Source organism: Cydia splendana, chromosome 1, assembly GCF_910591565.1.
Source record: "Cydia splendana chromosome 1, ilCydSple1.2, whole genome shotgun sequence".
Classification (NCBI taxonomy): Eukaryota; Metazoa; Arthropoda; class Insecta; order Lepidoptera; family Tortricidae; genus Cydia; species Cydia splendana.
Genome location: NC_085960.1, coordinates 17,503,845 through 17,522,244, shown reverse-complemented (window position 1 = coordinate 17,522,244; position 18,400 = coordinate 17,503,845). Strand labels below are relative to the sequence as shown.

The 18,400-nt window shown below is 36.9% G+C and overlaps 1 protein-coding gene across 1 annotated transcript in view; it reads right to left on the bottom strand.

Annotated features, from left to right (window-relative positions):
* Positions 1-15,453, bottom strand: part of LOC134795256 (uncharacterized) — a 41,485-nt gene extending 26,032 nt beyond the window's left edge. The window contains exon 1 of the mRNA XM_063767064.1: positions 14,957-15,453. Within this exon, the coding sequence (XP_063623134.1) occupies positions 14,957-15,394 (438 nt within the window). The 5' untranslated portion in view covers positions 15,395-15,453. The remainder of the gene's footprint in view (positions 1-14,956) is intronic.
* Between the last annotated feature and the right edge of the window lie 2,947 nt (positions 15,454-18,400).

The window sequence follows — 18,400 nt, the reverse complement described above, 5'->3', positions numbered from 1 at the left end:
TGATCAATCAAAGCGCAATGGTCTGGGATCAAAAGAGCTCAGGAAAGAAGCCGGCGCAGACGAAAATAAACTTCTATTTTAGGAGTAAGGAGTAATGTCGGTTAGGATTACTTCGCCCCTAACAATACCTACCATTTTATTGATAACACTGGATCTGGTTTCCGATATTTACCGATAAATATATTTATAAGGGTCACACACATTTTATTGCATGCTTAAGTCGTTCGCGTCTCTCCTTTATCCCTTTACGGCCGGGAAAAATATTTTGCAAAAACTCATGAAAAATGCATGTGAACCGTTTTCATTTGTTATAAAATACACGTAAAAAATGATAAAAAAATCCAACGACCCTTCATCATAAAAAAAAATCGCATGCACGAAAGTGACGTTCAGGATTTATCTGTAAATGCACGTACGTGCAAATTCATTTAGATTTGTAAAATAATATAAAAAAACGCAACATTTTACACAACAATACACTAGTATAATAATAAGTGTTTAATTTTACATAATCATGACAGTTCTCTTTAAGAATCAACACCGAAACGATTATAGAATGATTGAAAACATTAATCAACAATTATAAAGTAATCTCAATTTAACTACCTACATCATATGGTAATCCTTGAAAAAATTCTCATAAAATGAATATTGATTCATTCACAAGTAAAAAGAAAGTATTGACATGTGTTTAATATAGTTTATAACTAATTCTGGAGCTGTAAACATCAAAGTTTGGATCGAATCTTTTTCTCTCATCTCTTCACAACGCTAATATTGATTGTGCCTGAACACTTGTACAGTTAGAAGTCGGGGAACATAATATACTGTCTTTCCACTTAACTAGAATGTTACTGAATCTGTCATCATCAGCCGACTCTCTCTTCTTCTCGTCTTTGAATGTCAAACTCGATCTGTCAGGAATTCGTGAATTCGTGTCATCTGCTATTGTTGAGTTTTACAGCAAGTAATATAGTTATGAAGAATCTATGGCGATATAAACTAACTACCTTGGCATACACTTCGAGAAAAGATCGAGTATAGATCAACAGCTGGACCTAACCCCACTGACATAATATCACAGCCAAACTTGGTTTTAGATTCTTTATATGGATGTACCTAAATCAAGCATTAATCCGGCAGAATTATAATCACTATGTTTTTAACCCTACTGGACGGATTTATACACCACGACCTGACGCAGCGAAGCTATAACATCGTCTGATTCTTGGCTTTCATAGTGAATCCAATTCAAAGGCGAATAAGGGGAATAAGGTCGTCGTGAAATTCTTCAATATTTGATATCTAAATCACCATAACACAAATTTCAAAGGATTTGTCTGGCTCCAAATGGACGTCTTAAAAAATACAAACCAAAGAAACGGAATATATTATAAAATGGTCAAACATATGCTATCTATTGTGATTTTATTTATTGCGCAAAAGCCGGATACGCACAAACTTGCAAATAGTTATGACAATTGATTCACGGGCTACGGCCGAACCCACAAATTCGTGCACTTATTTTTTACAAGCATGTAGTTTTCCCTAAATAACATATTTTTACTCTAATTTGTGATAAATAAACTCATTTAACTCTTTTACTGTAATAATTAAGTATTAAATAGCAACTATGATACCAAAATTATACGAAATTATGAACTTACGTGTGTCACTACTCACACCAAAATACGCCACCATCTTCAACACTGTCTTGCGAGTCTTGCGACCGACTGATGCGATTGACCTACGGTATTTAGTACTCAAACGTGTCGCTAATATCTGCAGTTTAGATCGGAATAGGTTTGAGCTCGAAAAGACGATTTGCTTGCGGACACGATTTTTGTAAAGTAGTTTGCAGGATTATATCGAACCGGTCGGAAAGGGATAGACATGGAAAAAGTAAAAAAAACAACGGGTTGCACTCGGGGAGTGCCGGCAGAAGTGAAAACTCAATGACATTGCACAGCGCCGCTAGAGAAGTTTTCACTATGTATAATTGAGGCTAACGCCATCTAGCGTTATTTCGTCGCTTTACTTGAAACCCCTAAGCACATCACTGTTAGTACTCGAGTTATATTATACCAGTTAGAGGGAAACTCATTAGATGGCATTTAAATCAATAAAGAAAAACTCAATGACACGTGACGTCACGTCTTACGTCTTACGCTCTCGCGAGTTTAACATTTTTCCCCATCACAAAAAGTGCACAGCGCCGCTAAAGAAGTTTTCACTTCAAAAATGGTTAAGCTATTCATTTTACGCTGCCGCATGCTGCACCGATTACAGGCGCGATTAAAACGTCGTTAACTTTTATTGTAAATATTGTACACAATAGAGACCTTTTTCTGAAATATGATTGGCCCATAAAGAGTGAATAATGATTACGTAGAGTCTGTGCGGAAAGAAGAATCGCGGAAGGGAACCAATACATTTCACGACTCTTCTCTTTCCGCACAGACTCTACTTACATTGACTGGTGCGACTAACTTTATGTGAAACTATATGTGATGGTATCTTACTCGTAAATTACGTTAACACAGATGACCGAGGTACCTAAAACAAGTTCCTGTACCTATACTTAGTACTGACTTTACAATTTTTTTCACTTCCGATTACCAAAATGCGGTACCTACCTACTATTATTTGCCCGGCAAACAGCATTCCTTCTCCCTGAGTGTACATGAACTTTCGTGGTTGCCTTACCGGAATGCGCACGGTATCTATATCTACTATCGTTAACACAATTAACTGGCCATTCGTAAACCTTATTGAAAGGAGATAAGGTCTATAAATGCTTAATTAAGTGTGTTATACAAGCCAAGACCCTATTAAAGTTCGTAAAAGCTAGATTGCGGTGCAGGTGTTAGGTGCTGGCTGGATTCCTTGCCGAGTTAAATGCCCTTGTAAAGAGATCGTAATTGATTGAGAGAAGACGACTATAGGGTAGTATTTTCAATTACAACCGTTTAAATATTCGCTAAATACCTTAATTTTGCTTTTTGCGTGTAGTACGAAAATACGAAACATTAAGTCCAGTGATGGGAGTAAAAAATTAAACATGACTGTAGGTAAAATTACCAAACGTGTAAAGCGTCTTTTTTGTTCAAATATGTAAAGACCTTTCTTATATGGGACAACCCAAAAATTACTAGTAAGTAAGTACTTATAGATATACCTACTTACTGCAATGCGATGAAACGCATTGGCACGTGTAATTAAAAAAACCGGCCAAGTCCGAGTCAGACTCGCGTTTAGGGTTCCGTACATAAGTCCGACTCACGCTTGACTGCACATTTCTAATAGGTTTTCCTGTCATCTATAGGTAAAGAACTATTTTGTGTATTTTTTTCAAAATTTTAGACCCAGTAGTTTCGGAGATAAAGGGGGGAATGGTAATTTTTTGGCTATTTTCTTAAATAACTTCGAACCTATGTATTTTAAAATTATGAAAAAACATGTCCATCTTTGGGTCACTAATTTACAAATGTGTTCCAAATATCAACTTAATTGGTCCAGTAGTTTCCGAGAAAATAGGCTGTGACAGACGGACAGACAGACAGACGCACGAGTGATCCTATAAGGGTTCCGTTTTTTCCTTTTGAAGTACGGAAGCCTAAAAATAGTACTCATATCTAACGCAAAATAATATTAACGCAAATAGTACCTACTCATATCTAATCTCCTGGACATATTCCGCAAATCGACCACCATTAGTGCCTATTTTGTGTAAATGTCGGGGTAGCGCTACTCTAACCACCCCAGCTCCTCCATGAAACCCAGCAAAGTTTCCAAGTTGCGAACTGCTACGTGTAGCTGTAGGGTGCACGGAAACTTTTGGTGCTTACTCCTGTACCATCGCCCACACTGTTAACTGTACATCGGTGGACTTTATGCCTATTGTAATAAGGTCCACCGATGTACAGTTAGGAGTGTTGCTGTTTGTACCTGCTTACAATCCATCCATCCATTTTAGTTTATTTCTGTGAGAGGAGTCATTTTAATTCACGTGCCGACGCTTTCGGTCGCGTTGCAGTTGCCTCTAGTCTTCGAGCAACACAGGCTTCCGACACGTCGGAAGGGAGGGGCCCAAGCGATATCTCACCGTACAAATCTTTCTGCCATTTTTCGCAGGGGGAAAGGTGCACACAGTCGCACTTCTCACACACTTACATACAAAATCCAATCTGTAATGACGACACAAATACATAGAAAATGACACACGTCAAAGACAAATCTTGCAAACCTCGATCTCTTTTTGTGTACGGACGAGTCACAAGTGTCACAACACGCACACTCACATTTTCGTCGAAGTATTTTATTGTATTCTTAGAGATGAGAAGTCGGATTTGTCGCTCGACCGATCCGCAATTTGTACTGGGCGAGCAAAATCGATAAATCCAACAATTACATGAGACTAAAATATAATAATTGTGTTTAAATGTAAGTAAACGTATGATATGTAAAAAAAAATATTACATGTGAAAATGTAACACTTTCTTTTTGTAAATTTGATGTCCGCGACCTCTTTTTATTACAAAAAACCGAGCATTTAGGCATTTTTCTGCTGCTGTGTTCACGCGCGCGTCTCGACTCAGTCTAGTTGAAAATCCGAGCGCAACTACATAGTTTTATTACCCGCGCTAGATCAGTTTATCTTGTACCTAGGCAGAGGGGAAATAGTGCGAATGCCGCCTCCCTTCCGTGTTGCTCGAAGCCTCTAGTAATTTTTGCGTTGGCCCATGTGAGAAAGGCCTAAGACGCCCATTTGTATAATGTATTTCTCAAAGTCCTTCACAGAAAATCCTTTCACTAAATTTCTCATGTTTATTACCCAATTACCCATAGGTGTGTTATTCGATTCGATTCGAATCGATTCTAGCTATGTTACTAACCGGTAGCACACTAGTAGCTCGTAAAATATCGTGACAGCCCTACTTAACGACCGTAAAGTCAAGGCGTATCCAGACTAGTAAATTTTTCGCCAATCTGATTAAATTGCCCGATCGAATCGGGACGTGAGGACGCAAACGCCAATTTGGCTCGCCCAATTCAACCGCCGATAATGACCGATAGAGTCTGTTCGGAAAGAGAAGATGTAACCGGCTAGCTAGAGCGGTAAATGAAAACTAGGTTCTTTATAGTAAATAATATAATATGAAAAAATATGTACAATAAAATAAACTAATTTCTGTCAGTACTTGAATCTAAACCAATAAAATATCGTCACTGGCCTTAACGTTCTTGAATCCCATTCTTTGTCGAACCGTACGATCAACTTAGGCCGCGGGTGCGGGAATCAGCTTTGGCAACGCAGGCTCAGCGAGGTCCGTGGGTAAAGAAAAGCTTCAGCAGCAAACGTCCAAATAATAAGCAGCAACAGTAATAAGTAGCTCTTCAATTTAAAGGTAGAAGGAAGGGCTGGAACAATCGTACGTTCTTAGACTTGTAGTCGAAACCTAACCCAAGCCTTATTCCGTTACGAGAACCAGTGACGTACATTTCGTATAGAGATGGGTAGTGAGTAAATACTCACGGGTAAATACCGAGTAAATACTCAGTATTTACTCAATATACCCGTATTTACTCGTTTATACCCAAATTGGTGGGTATAAACTATTTAGAGTGCTGAAAGGGGCATATAAATTTGAAATATAGGTGTATTTTGTAAGCCGCTACTGGATTAAGTACTCAAAATTGTAAGAAATGTAGTTTTAAGAGGGGCACTCCATACACGTAACTAATTGTCACAAAAAAAAATCTCAGAAACCACGAACGTGTTGCCCATCATTAAATGGGTCTTTAAAAATAACTGGAATGTTTCTAATAACATTTTTGGATAAATTGAATATTTTTGGAAAAAAACCGTTTCGAAAGTCCAAAATAATGTTTATCTCTCTATAACTTACGAACCAAAGTTCAGAAAAAATATGAAAACATATCGGGAGATTAGCCATATAATAGAGTACAAAAACAATATTTTGAACATCATCGGTTGAGCCATTTTTGAGTTTTCTTTAAAAAATCCTTAATAAAAGGTCGTAAGTGCCGCGTAAACACGCACTTTTGCGCGACATGCAATTATCTAAAACACCGATAGAATTTAAGTACCATATTTTTAAAGTAAATAGGTACCTTCTTATTTAAAACAAAATTGTTAACTATGCATTATCACAATTTGCCTCTCACTAATAATTACCTTTTTTTCCTAAATTAAGCATCCTATAATGCTTTCTATTTTATAGATATTGTTAATACACGTTAGCACTCCTCAATAAAAGACAATTATGTTCTTAAATCTCACTTTTTGAATATTTTATAAGAAATCGTTTTTACCCACCTAAATGAGTAAATACGGGTATTTATCGAGTGTTTTGAGTAAATACCGAGTAAATACTCAGTATTTACTCACCCCTACCCATCTCTAATTTCGTACAAATAAGACTTGGATTAGGTTTAATTTCAACATAAACCTAAACTTAATGCTATATATACAATTATACAAACTTTACCTGCATTAGTGGCAGCCCTAGTATTAAACTTTATCACTAATTATAACCATACAGTCGCATTAAAATAATAATTACAGAATTGTGCTATATCCGACAACATTTCCAAAGGAAAAATTTACGAAGAAAAAACAAAAGACGGCGAAACCCTTAGTTTTTTATTTCCAACCGGCCAGTGCGCGCGGTGGCTGTACATGCAGGTTTGCCATGTTACAAAGAGTCGTGGAATGTACCGGGCCCCATACAGTCCACGACTCTTCTTTATCCGCACAGACTCTAACACCAATAAAATGTGGTGCGGACGCAAGAATACCAATTTGTGACGCCAGTATTTTCGATTTGGGGCATTTTTTTCAATTTAGAGCTCTGATATCACCATAAATCTAAAATTGGTGATTAAATTGGAAATTGACGCCAATTTCATTTCTGATCAAATCGGTCGATTTGATCACCACGTCTGGAATCCACTATATCGTGACAGCTTCACACACGACCTTACTTCACGACCGTAAAGTCATGCGCAAACGACATAATTGAGATGCGGTGAGCCTCGCCTGCCCTGCGTCCGGTCCTCGAGCTTTCTTTATGTACAGTCAGCTTCAATAGTAGATGATGAAACAACGCGCTAAAAGTATCTGCGGAATATTTTTCCAAATAGAGATATATTTCTACAGTTCGCGTTCAAAAGTATCTGTAACAAGTCATTGTTCTACATATACATATCTGTTTTTGTTAAATTGTTAATATAAATGTGGACTACTTTTGATGCCGACTGTATGCGTACGGTCCAAGTGAAATATGAGTATGTAAAAACTCTTGTATTCAATTATGAGGATAATTGAATTCAAAAAATTCCTCATATTATGGTATTCTATCCTAAACAAGTGGGTTTTGATGAAAGTGACTGCCGTTCCAAAGGCTATTATGGCTATAAGCTATTAAGGGTTGTAAGTATAATTAAATAAACAGTAGTCGTATTTTTAATAGGAAACTATTTTCGTTGTAGATGCGTGTGACCTTTGCGTTATCGTGGGCTAAACATAAATTGTTGTGATAATAATTGTCATCTCAAAAAAACCCGATTCATACATACCTACACATAACTATGAAAAGAGCTGATGTAGGTAGTTTCATATTCATGAGTTCACGACCTTTCTCAAGAATATTTTGTCATTTTGATAGGTATGATATTACATGTGACGATATTAAATGGCATAAAAAATTACAATATTTTTAGGAATCGTGCATTGGCCATCGCCGAGGGTCCAAGACTTAGCAGGGTATAGCAATGCAACATCCACCATTGAAGCAATTATACTATCGGTCTATTTATAGCCCGCTACAAAGTTTTATATTACTTAATAAAAAAATTACATGCTATTAAAAGTATTGGGAGGTGTCCCTGTCCATTAATTGCTTGAAGCGTTTTTGAGGATTCTTTGGGGTACCAAACCCTACATTGTGGTTGGTGTGACACGCGCTTGGCCGGTTTTTTATCCTTTTTACAAGACGCTGCGTACCATAGTCTAATAAAACATGGTCTTCCATTCCCAGAGTGACACGGGCCTACGTCACAACAACATGGCCGCTATATATAGCGCTATCGCATATTATCATATAGCGCTGTCGCATGATGACGTAGACCCGTGTCAGTTAGGTGACCTAGAAAAGACGGGAATGGAGTACCAGGCGGAGTATATTATTATACCATGCTGCGTACGAGTTTGTGACCACCTGGCTGGAGCGACTGTATTAATCGTGATGGCTCGCTTCCGTAGCACCTGTCAGCCGGCCAGTGACACGAAATGTTATCCTGTTTTCGACTCAACAAAGATGGCAAAAATGGTCCGAGTAGTGAATGAAACTATCCGTGTGAAATTTCCTCATTGTATAGGGATTTCAAAATCATCTTTAGGTTGTTTATATGTATTTTTAATATTTTTGACTTTTTTTAATGAGTATTTCTCAAAGCATTTCATGATGACCTGTGAGGGGCAAGGGATATAACATATTATTAATGATTGCCAGATTATAGCATATTTGCAAAAAAAAATCACACAAACCTATTTCAAGGTTTTGTTGTTGTGTCGTAAGAATGATATCATATGCACTGCACTTAAATTGGTTCTAGTAACTTGTAAACCCAGTCCTACCGAGATAACCCACAGGTTATCGATGACACACAAACCGACAGTCTATTTTAATGTGCCTTAGATTACGTAGGTATTTGGTATTGATTGACGGCAAGAGTTGCAATTTAATACGATAGTTAGGTACTACCTACTACAAGAAACCGCTTATCAAACGACGTAGCCGACGCACGCAGAATATCGGGGCATTGCTTTTTGGCTGTAAAAATAAGGTTTCCGATTTTGCCAAAATGGCACACACACAGCAGACTACACGTTTCGCAACTTCATGAGTTGACATCACTGTCTTTACACATTGCTTTGACATTAAAACAGTGTTTAGTCGGATTAAGGTATATAATTAATATTTAATTATCTGGTAATATGTAATAAATCTGGTAATATAATTATTATTTAAATGGTATTACATACCTACATCATAACCCCTTTTTAGCAGAGATTAATGCGTTGCTATCGCCTTTATATATTTAATAGCCACTAGCCACAGGCGAACCAGCACAAGTGGGATTATCCCACATTTCACATAGTTAATTGATGACGGGGTTGCAAATTAAACTGGTTTCTTTTTAATAAGCAATGGGAATGACATGCATAAACAAATAGAAATCTTGCTTTAATGCGACGTTGCATTATATTTATCGGCAGTTTATAGATAACTTGAGGGCAGCGGCTATTTTCCACAGTTATGCAAGGTTCACGTTTGATGCCATTTGGCTGCCTGCGTCAGTCCAGAGTTCAATTCCAGGTTTACTAAAAAAAAATAGTTTTGCTAATTTGGCCACGAATTTCGGATATGATGAGATATTTCCCGAACATAAAAAAAAAAAAACAAAATATTTCGAGCTACCAAGAACATAAATTTAGCTTTGGACCTGTAACTATTGGGTCTAAAATGGTGCGGCATAGCGTACGAGATATCTCATGAAATGCATTTATTAGGATCTGGATCTTGATTTGCGATTCTCTCATTTTTAGATGTGTATGACATCGGTTACACGCTAATTCTGGCGTCAGTTCAGTCCATCAGTCTGGTCAGACTGACGGGAGAATTATCGTGTAACACGCGGACTGATGGTCTGGACTGATGAAAATTTAAATTTTTAGATAATATTCGTCAGTCCATTTTGAATGACAGAATACTGATAGGAGACTGATCGTGTAACCTGTTCGTGTCATTCTCGCGTCACTCGCGTCAGTCACCATATTAGACAAGACTAAATGACTGTGTTGCGTTCTGTGTCCAAACGGCGACTGTGTCCTAATTTTATCAGTCTGTTGTCAGTCTGGACTGATCGTGTAACCGTGTCCATTTTCCATCATTCTGGCATCAGTCAAAACTCGAATAATGGACTGATGGACTGAACTGGGGGCCGATTTTTGAATTTCGACCGCTCGGTTTCGTGTATTTCGTTCATTAATATCTCCACTACTAGGCATTTAATTTCTACGAATAGAATTGAAATCGAGTGGTCAATACCACTAGATTCCAAATTTCGATCGCTCGTATTTAAAAAATTAGCATTTCGCCGTTTTCCACCGATTTTCGAGTGACGAAATCGAGCGATCGAAATTCAAAAATCGGCCCCCTGACGCCAGAATTAGCGTGTAACCGATGTCTATTAAATTATGTATCATAATAATATTGCTTGATTCAGTCAAAGAGGTTATTGATCTAAAAATAATAATTGCTTAATTAACTTGTAAAACCCTGACTTATTATGTCACAATTCGTGATGGGTTGAAGAGAACACGGTAATTAAAAAGCCCTAAACCTCAAAATAGCGCGTCATTGACCCAACAGATTACCCAGTTACAACATTTTTACGATTACGTTTTAAGTCTTAACAGTAGGTGTAAGTAGGTACTTACAGTTTGATATTCATTATGTGTCTGACAAAAAATATTAATTGGGTAGACCAGGTATTGACATACCCTAAAAGGTATGACAATACCTTATTCATTACCATTAGGTACGCAAATTTTACATCATATAATTTGATTGACTGTGAAATTAAAAGATAACGCTAAACTTACATTATACTTTGAGTCCGTAGCTTTAAATGTGGCCATCTCCAGCAGAAGCATTAAACTTGGAATGCATGTAATATACATACCATATGATAAGGAAGTCTATACTAGCCAATTTTTAAACTTCAATTAATAAAGCTCCATCTGTATTAGTATGTTCTCATAATTGACCTAGATTACCTATACATATAGATAGATAGGCAGTAGACCGAGTTCTTTGACAAATCGTATTAACTATGTAATTATATTTTTTCTAAGAAACGTATCGTTATTATGTATCAGTGGGCACATTGGTGGTATAAATATCTACTAGGTAGGTATGTAATTAATGATTTTAAGTGAAATCTATAAAAAGCTAGGTTGGTAACGAATGCTTAAACATTCTTTGATAAAGCGCTAACACTGCACCAAGAGCTTGTATTGGGGTTACCCCCATTGGTTTAAATAGGTACAATATTGTAGTTATGTACTTATATTTTACAGGCTTACCTGCTTTTGTCCATAAACTGCGTCGACTATACAATTAGATGTAATGCTAGAGACCGTCGAACCTAACTTTGCGTGGAGTTTAAACAGAACAAAGTGAGAGAGTGTTATTATAACCGTCATATTTTTAATGCAATTTGACATAAATTATGACATTTCCACACTTTGTTATTGCTAATGCCATGCGCAGTTAGCGTAGTCCGGCTCTATATAATTTTATCCGCAAATAAAACGAAATGAAAACAAAACACCTTGTTACAGAAAGCGTACCTAATACTTTTATTGTTATTGTATTTGAGTCGTTAAAACAGATTATTCGTGGTATACACAAATAGATTGGTTTCAGTCCCTAGTAGCTGATGACATTGTCTAATGGGTCTCATGCCAGACGGTGGCAAACAGCGATGACATCATACACGGGACAAGATAATTGATACGTCTCGCCGTTTTGATAGGCCTTAATAGTGCGATGTCATAACTGTGTATGTATAACGTTTAAATTATGGCGATGCACTGTTACCTAACGGAGTTCGTTAGCATTGTTGTAAATAAAATGGTATGCTACTTTATCTACCTTTTTAAAGAAGCTTTCTTCATTATTATAAAGTTAACTTACTTTCTTGATGAACATAGGTAGGTAAGTTAAGTTTATTATTATTTGTTTATTATTATTCAAAAAAATTGTAATTACAGCGTTCGCCAATACATTACAATCTTAAATACTAACCAACATTACTTAACCTAATTTTTAAATTCACTACACTATACTACTTAATTAATACAGCGATTCAAATATTCGTTTACATTCTTTTACAAGCTGTGACCACTTGGATGCGAACACATCAATGTGTGGTGCCATATTAAGCACAGAGTTGAGCAAGTTGGTTATGTTTTGTTGTATTGGCATTCTCTGCACCCCTAGTATTTTTTATTTTATTTATACTTGTTTAAAAACGGTTGGTATTATATTCCTTACTGTACGAGACGACATTTCATTTCATCCTAAATTTTATAATACAATCTGATAGACCAGGCCACGGCAGTATGGCTACTTAGATAGTTTCAGACTGATAAAAGCTTTGGTAACTGCTGACAACCTTCTTGGTAAGTTTGTCAACTAAAGTAATAAAAACCCGGGCAAGTGCGAGTCGGACTCGCACACGAAGGGTTCCGTACCATTATCTATAAAAACGGTCACCCATCCAAGTACTGACCCCGCCCGACGTTGCTTAACTTCGGTCAAAAATCACGTTTGTTGTATGGGACCCCACTTAAATCTTTATTTTATTCTGTTTTTAATATAAATAGGACTAAATATGTACCTTATTATAAAGCACTAATTAAAACACATGTGTAATTTTTAAATAAAAATAAGAAAAATTAAAAAGACAATCAACAAATATGGCCAAAGATGACGAAGACCACCAGCGAAAGTGACGACTCAAGAATATGATAGAATAAAGAATAAGACAAATTAAGAACTTGTCAATAACCGAATAGGACCGACAACGAACGTGGCGAAAAAAAATTGACGAATAATGAATGAGACTGAAAACGAGATAGACTAATATCGAACATGGCCTAAGAACATAATGACGAATACCGGAATGAGCCGGAATAAGAAAAAGGCAAAAAACAAATATGACCAAAGATGAGAAAGACCACCGACGGTAGTGACGAATGAAGAATGGGTGACGAAAGCAGAATAGGACTAATTTAAGAACTTAGCAAAAAACGAATGGGACGACCCAAGACGATACCAGTATCATAAGGGAGACTTTTTTGCAATAACTCAAAAACGACAAAACCGATCATGTTCGCTATAGTTTTCATTGAAAGTATTTATTAAGGTCTTGTTTCACGATTTTTTTCCATATTATTTGGACCCGTGGTTCAAAAGTTAGAGGGGGGGGGACACATTTTTTTTCTTTCGGAGCGCATATTTCCGAAAATATGAACTATATCAAAAAATGGTTTTAGGAGACCCTTATTCGTTTTGAAAGACCTATCCAAGGATACCCCACACTATTGGGATGAAGCAAAAATAAAAATAAAAACTTTTTTTATGTGAGGTACCCTAAAAAAATTTTAAGCTTTTTTTATACTTTTTATTTTACCGTTCTGGCGCAATGCATGTTTTATCCATGCCAACATGCAGTTTACTAGCACTAACGATGGCGGAGCAAAGCCTCGAACAGACAGACAGACATACATGGCGAAACTATTTATAAGGGTTTCTAGGTGACTACGAAACCCTAACAAAGCAAAAAAAAAAACATTGTCCCTGTCTATCATTTTGTAAATTATGTTTATTAGAAAAAGACACAATTTTACAGAGGTTTGCAGAGTTTCATGAATAATGGGGTTAATCATGTTTGTCTAAATCGATACTAAGAATCTAATCCGATTTGACCTAACTGAAATGAAATGGCCTTTTCTCCTAGTCAACTTAATTGGCCACATCACATTCATTTTAACAATCAAGGCGAATTAATTTATTTTGAAAACTGTACGGGGTATATTATTATTACATACTTAATTTAAATTGCAACAGAAGTCCCATGTTAATATTAATAGGCGATATTTTTTTAGGTAATTATGTATAGATTTATGAACTATGTTTTATGAACCTAAGTATGTCAAAAAGCGTTGGTGGCCGAATGGATATATGACGTCCGACTTTCAATCCGGAGGTCGCGGGTTCAAATCCTGGCTCGTACTTAATGAGTTTTTCCATGTTTTTCGTAATTTATGTACGGAATATCATTTGATATTTACCAATAGCTTTTCGGTGAAGGAAAACATCGTGAGGATACCTGAATACATCTGCAAAGAAATTCAAAAGGTGTATGTGAAGTAGGGTTGCCAGATCGAAAGGCGCTATTATCGGGAAACAATATAATTTTTTCGGGATTTTGGGACTTAAGTCGGGAAAAAAAATTAGAGATGCCACGATTGCCACGATGCCATGATTCGGCAACTATTCGGTATTCGGCCTATTCGGACACTTTGCCCAATATTCGGTATTCGGCCGAATGCCTACTTTTCAGCCGAATACCGAATAAATAAATAAAATAACCAAAAACTAGTTATATTTAATATTTAAAATGTATTCTTGGAAAGTAGTTAAATACGAAGGCACGTTTTTGAGCATTTATTGATTACAAAATATTTTATTTTTATCATGGGTCTGATTTGATTGACTCTAATATACATTCATTAATTCTGTTCAACATAAAAATATATCTTAGCAAACGTAGTGCTTTGATGGCGAACAGTTTGCATAATAATTGTGACTTAAAATGTTCGCATGTCATGCCGAATATTCGGTCGCCGAATATTCGGTATTCGGCCGAGAGAGGGGCCGAATATTCGGTATGCGGTATTCGGCCAAATTCACTATTCGGGGCATCTCTAAAAAAATACATTCAAATTAAAGTAATTGTATTAAAAACAACGACGTTTTACATTATTGGCAGTTGGCACTACGTCAGCTCGCTCGCTCGACGACAGTTCGGAACTTGAAATTATTGTTTTATAACGTGAAGCTGTTTTTCGGGACAGTTTACACTTTGTCGGGAATCGGGAACACCTGCTAAAAATCGGGAGAATCCCGCCAAATCCCGACCATCTGGCAACCCTAATGTGAAGTCCCCAATCCGCATTGGGCTAGTGTGGGGACTATAGCATAGCCCAAGCCCTCTCGAGCCCTCAGCAGACCCCGTATACCTATAGGACCCGGTGGGACGTATATAGGCTGACTTAAGCTCGATCCCGACTTACCTCATCGTCATAGTCTCCGTCTTCAGACTTAAGACGTTGCAGGTATCTCGCCTCTGCGCCGATGTCGTCGTCCAGCATCCCCCACTCCTGCAGAGCATCCAACAGCTCCTCATCGTCATCCGAGAGATACTTCTGATTACTTTCGTCCGGCGTCAAAGAATTCAGGCGGTCCAGCTTTTCGTACAACTTATCGATCCGTTGAGTGCTTGGGGAGGTTTTTACTGGATTCTCGTACAGCTTCCCTATACGGTCAAGAGACGGTTCGGTTGATTTCAGCGAGAAATTGTCGAGTTTCTCGTAAAGTTTTTGGAGGCGATCAGAGAGGGTGGGCTGATCGGCGATGATGGTGGCGCGCGCAAGAGCGCACAGTAGCAGCATGAGCGTAGCACGCGGCATGGCGGCGCGGCGAGCGGCGGCGGACTGGCCGGACGGGCACATGGCCCGCACGTTGCGCGGGAGCAGATTCCGTGCGAGATTTGGAAAGATCTATAGACATGGGTAATACCCATTACTTCCATATATTGATTGGAAGACTAATGAAATAAAGTTGAAAATTATACGAGTTCTAAAATTCGACAGAGGCCGTGACCGGCAAAGGACAACACTTATGATTATGCATTAATTATTATTAAGTATAACATTTTGATCGTTTTATTACTAAGATTGTTTATCTGAAAAGTCAAACTTACAAACAAAGACACAACAAAGAAAAAACTTTTTCATGGAGTAACCACAGCCCAGCCACTTTACATATAATCATTATCATCATCATACCGTCCTGGCCGGTTTCGACCACGGCGACTGTATATTACTGATCATTGAGAGCAACGTTCGTGAGCTCTCAGGTGGCTGACATAACCGATTTTAGCAGTAAATGAATACTTTACATATAGGTACTTACTTAGGTAGGTACCTTAACTAAGTATAAATATATAAATATGTAGATGTAGGTATACATAGAAACTATCCATAATAATATACTTCGGTACCTATGATTTATGATCCATACTATCCTATCCAGCCGGTCAAATTACTCACCTGACTTTCTTTTAGGTATAGGGTTTTTGCTTGGTTCTCCCCCACATACCGCTGCGAAGCTAATATAATATGTATTTCATATATCTAGAATTCTATAAATGCATTATATGCAGGAGGTTAACACACACTTTATCTTATCCGCGTGATCTGCGCATCCAGGTCACTAAGTTTAGTCACAGATTATGTGGCAAGTCCACGCACGAGGGCACTCTGAATCTTCTTATCTAACGCTAACTGTGTACTTACTTAGGTACTACGGCATCGCAAAACAATAAGCAACAAAATATAGATTGATTGATCTCAATCGCCGACATGAGGCTATGCCCGATCGACGGGATCCCTTTGTTTCCCATAAACTTATTGTTTCGAATTTCGATAGTCAGAAATTGATATCCATATAATTTATGGACATAAACATCAATAGTCATAATTTTTGTTAAGTATAACGTTTCATAGTTCTAATGTTAAACATCTATAATAGTAAACGCTATAATCACAAAAGTTATAAAATTGTTGAGTATAACATTCAAAGGTATATCAATAATTATTAAGAAATATTTTAAGGCATATATTTTATCGGACTAATGGTCGTTAATCATATCGTTTTAATGTCGTCTCTTTGTTTCCCATAAACTTACTGTTTCGAATTTCGATAGTCATAAAATGATATCCTCTAATATTCTAATATTTAGGATATTAGAGGATATAATATTAAACATTATGACTTTCAATAATTATGTCAAACAAAGGGCCATTTTAATGACATCCTTCATATAAAGAAAAATGAAATCTGTTTCCTCAGGTAGGTTCGTTAGTTACCTTGTGTCCCTTAGAGCGGAAATAGGAGCCCCGCTAAGCGGGGCTCCGTCGACTCGTTGGCGGGATGAAATGGCTTAATAAACTACATGAAAAATAAGAAATGGCGGGAAATCAGTAAACCAAACAATAAAACATCTGATTCCTCAGGTAGGTTCGTTAGTTACCTTGTGTCCCTCAGAGCGGAAATAGGAGCCCCGCGAAGCGGGGCTCCGTCGACTCGTTGGCGGGATGAAATGGCTTAATAAACTACATGAAAAATAAGAAATGGAGGGGAAATCAGTAAGCCAAATAAAAAAAATCCCCAGGTAGGTAGACAAGCATGCAATTTGTTTTGTTTAATTTTATAACTATTGACAATATGACTAATAAAAATTGTGATGGAAAACGATATGGTCTAAAAAAAATCGGAACTTAAAATTTAGAGAATTCAATAGATCCCCTACTTATCATTATAACCTGCAATAAAAGACCTTACAACGATTATTGTAAGCAAGTTTATTGCCTTCAATATTATGTAGTGGTATACCTTCTGGACTTTGAATATTATGAGTAACAAATTTTATGACTAACAATAATAGTGACCTGCAAAAATCGGAACTGCAATTTATATTGTTAAAATTTATGACTATTGACAATATGACTAATAAAAATTATGATGGAAAACGTTATGGACTGAATAAATCGGAACAAAAAAATTATGGGAACCAATAGAGACCCCCGATCGACTGCATCAGATCAGAAGACATACCTAATTGTAATCGTGATCGGTTACCATGGGGTAATTAACTTACTAACCTATTAACAATCGAGTTCACAAAATAGTTTAAAATGTTAACGGAATTTTAAACTACCTAAATCATTTATAGTTTATGGTTAGGTATATAGTTACAGAGGCATTGTTTTATTTAGATTACGAGATCGTCGAGATCATAATAGTTGCAATTAGTTTAAAAAAAGGACAAAATACTGGAGTTCTCTTGATCATCTTCATCAGCTGTTGCACCATCTTTGCAGTGCCGAAAGCAAAATAGACTTAATATACCACCACCCTTTACTCATATAGGCCAATGTTAGTTTATTTTCTACAAGATAACGTGCTTTAACTGAGACAGTTCTTCTGAGCTCTATTTTGAAACTACCTACCTCTATCGTGCAGATATCACATGGGCAATATCAGCGAATCAAAAATATACACAGCGCGTCCTCAATACACGGCTTCCTGTTCTAACCAATAAATAATTTACAGTTTTCTTACTGGAAACGTGCAGTTTTAATAGGCACTAAATATGGGTCGACTGGGGACCTAGGAGTAGGTACGTTACGAATATATGTACCTAACTGTAACTATGTAGTTAAAAATGTTAGGTAACGGGCTAACGGGCATTATATGTCCTATGTCTAATTACCGTTATTCTCCCTCCACAGAAGATAATTATAAAATACGTTTAGAACTCCCACATTTTTCTAATTGGTTCTATCATATTTGTTAAATCACGGTAATTCATTTGTGCGAATACAAAACAATAACGTGAATATTTGTTGAAAATAATAGTTTTTTTGCATATATTTGACAGAGCTGAAAGGACA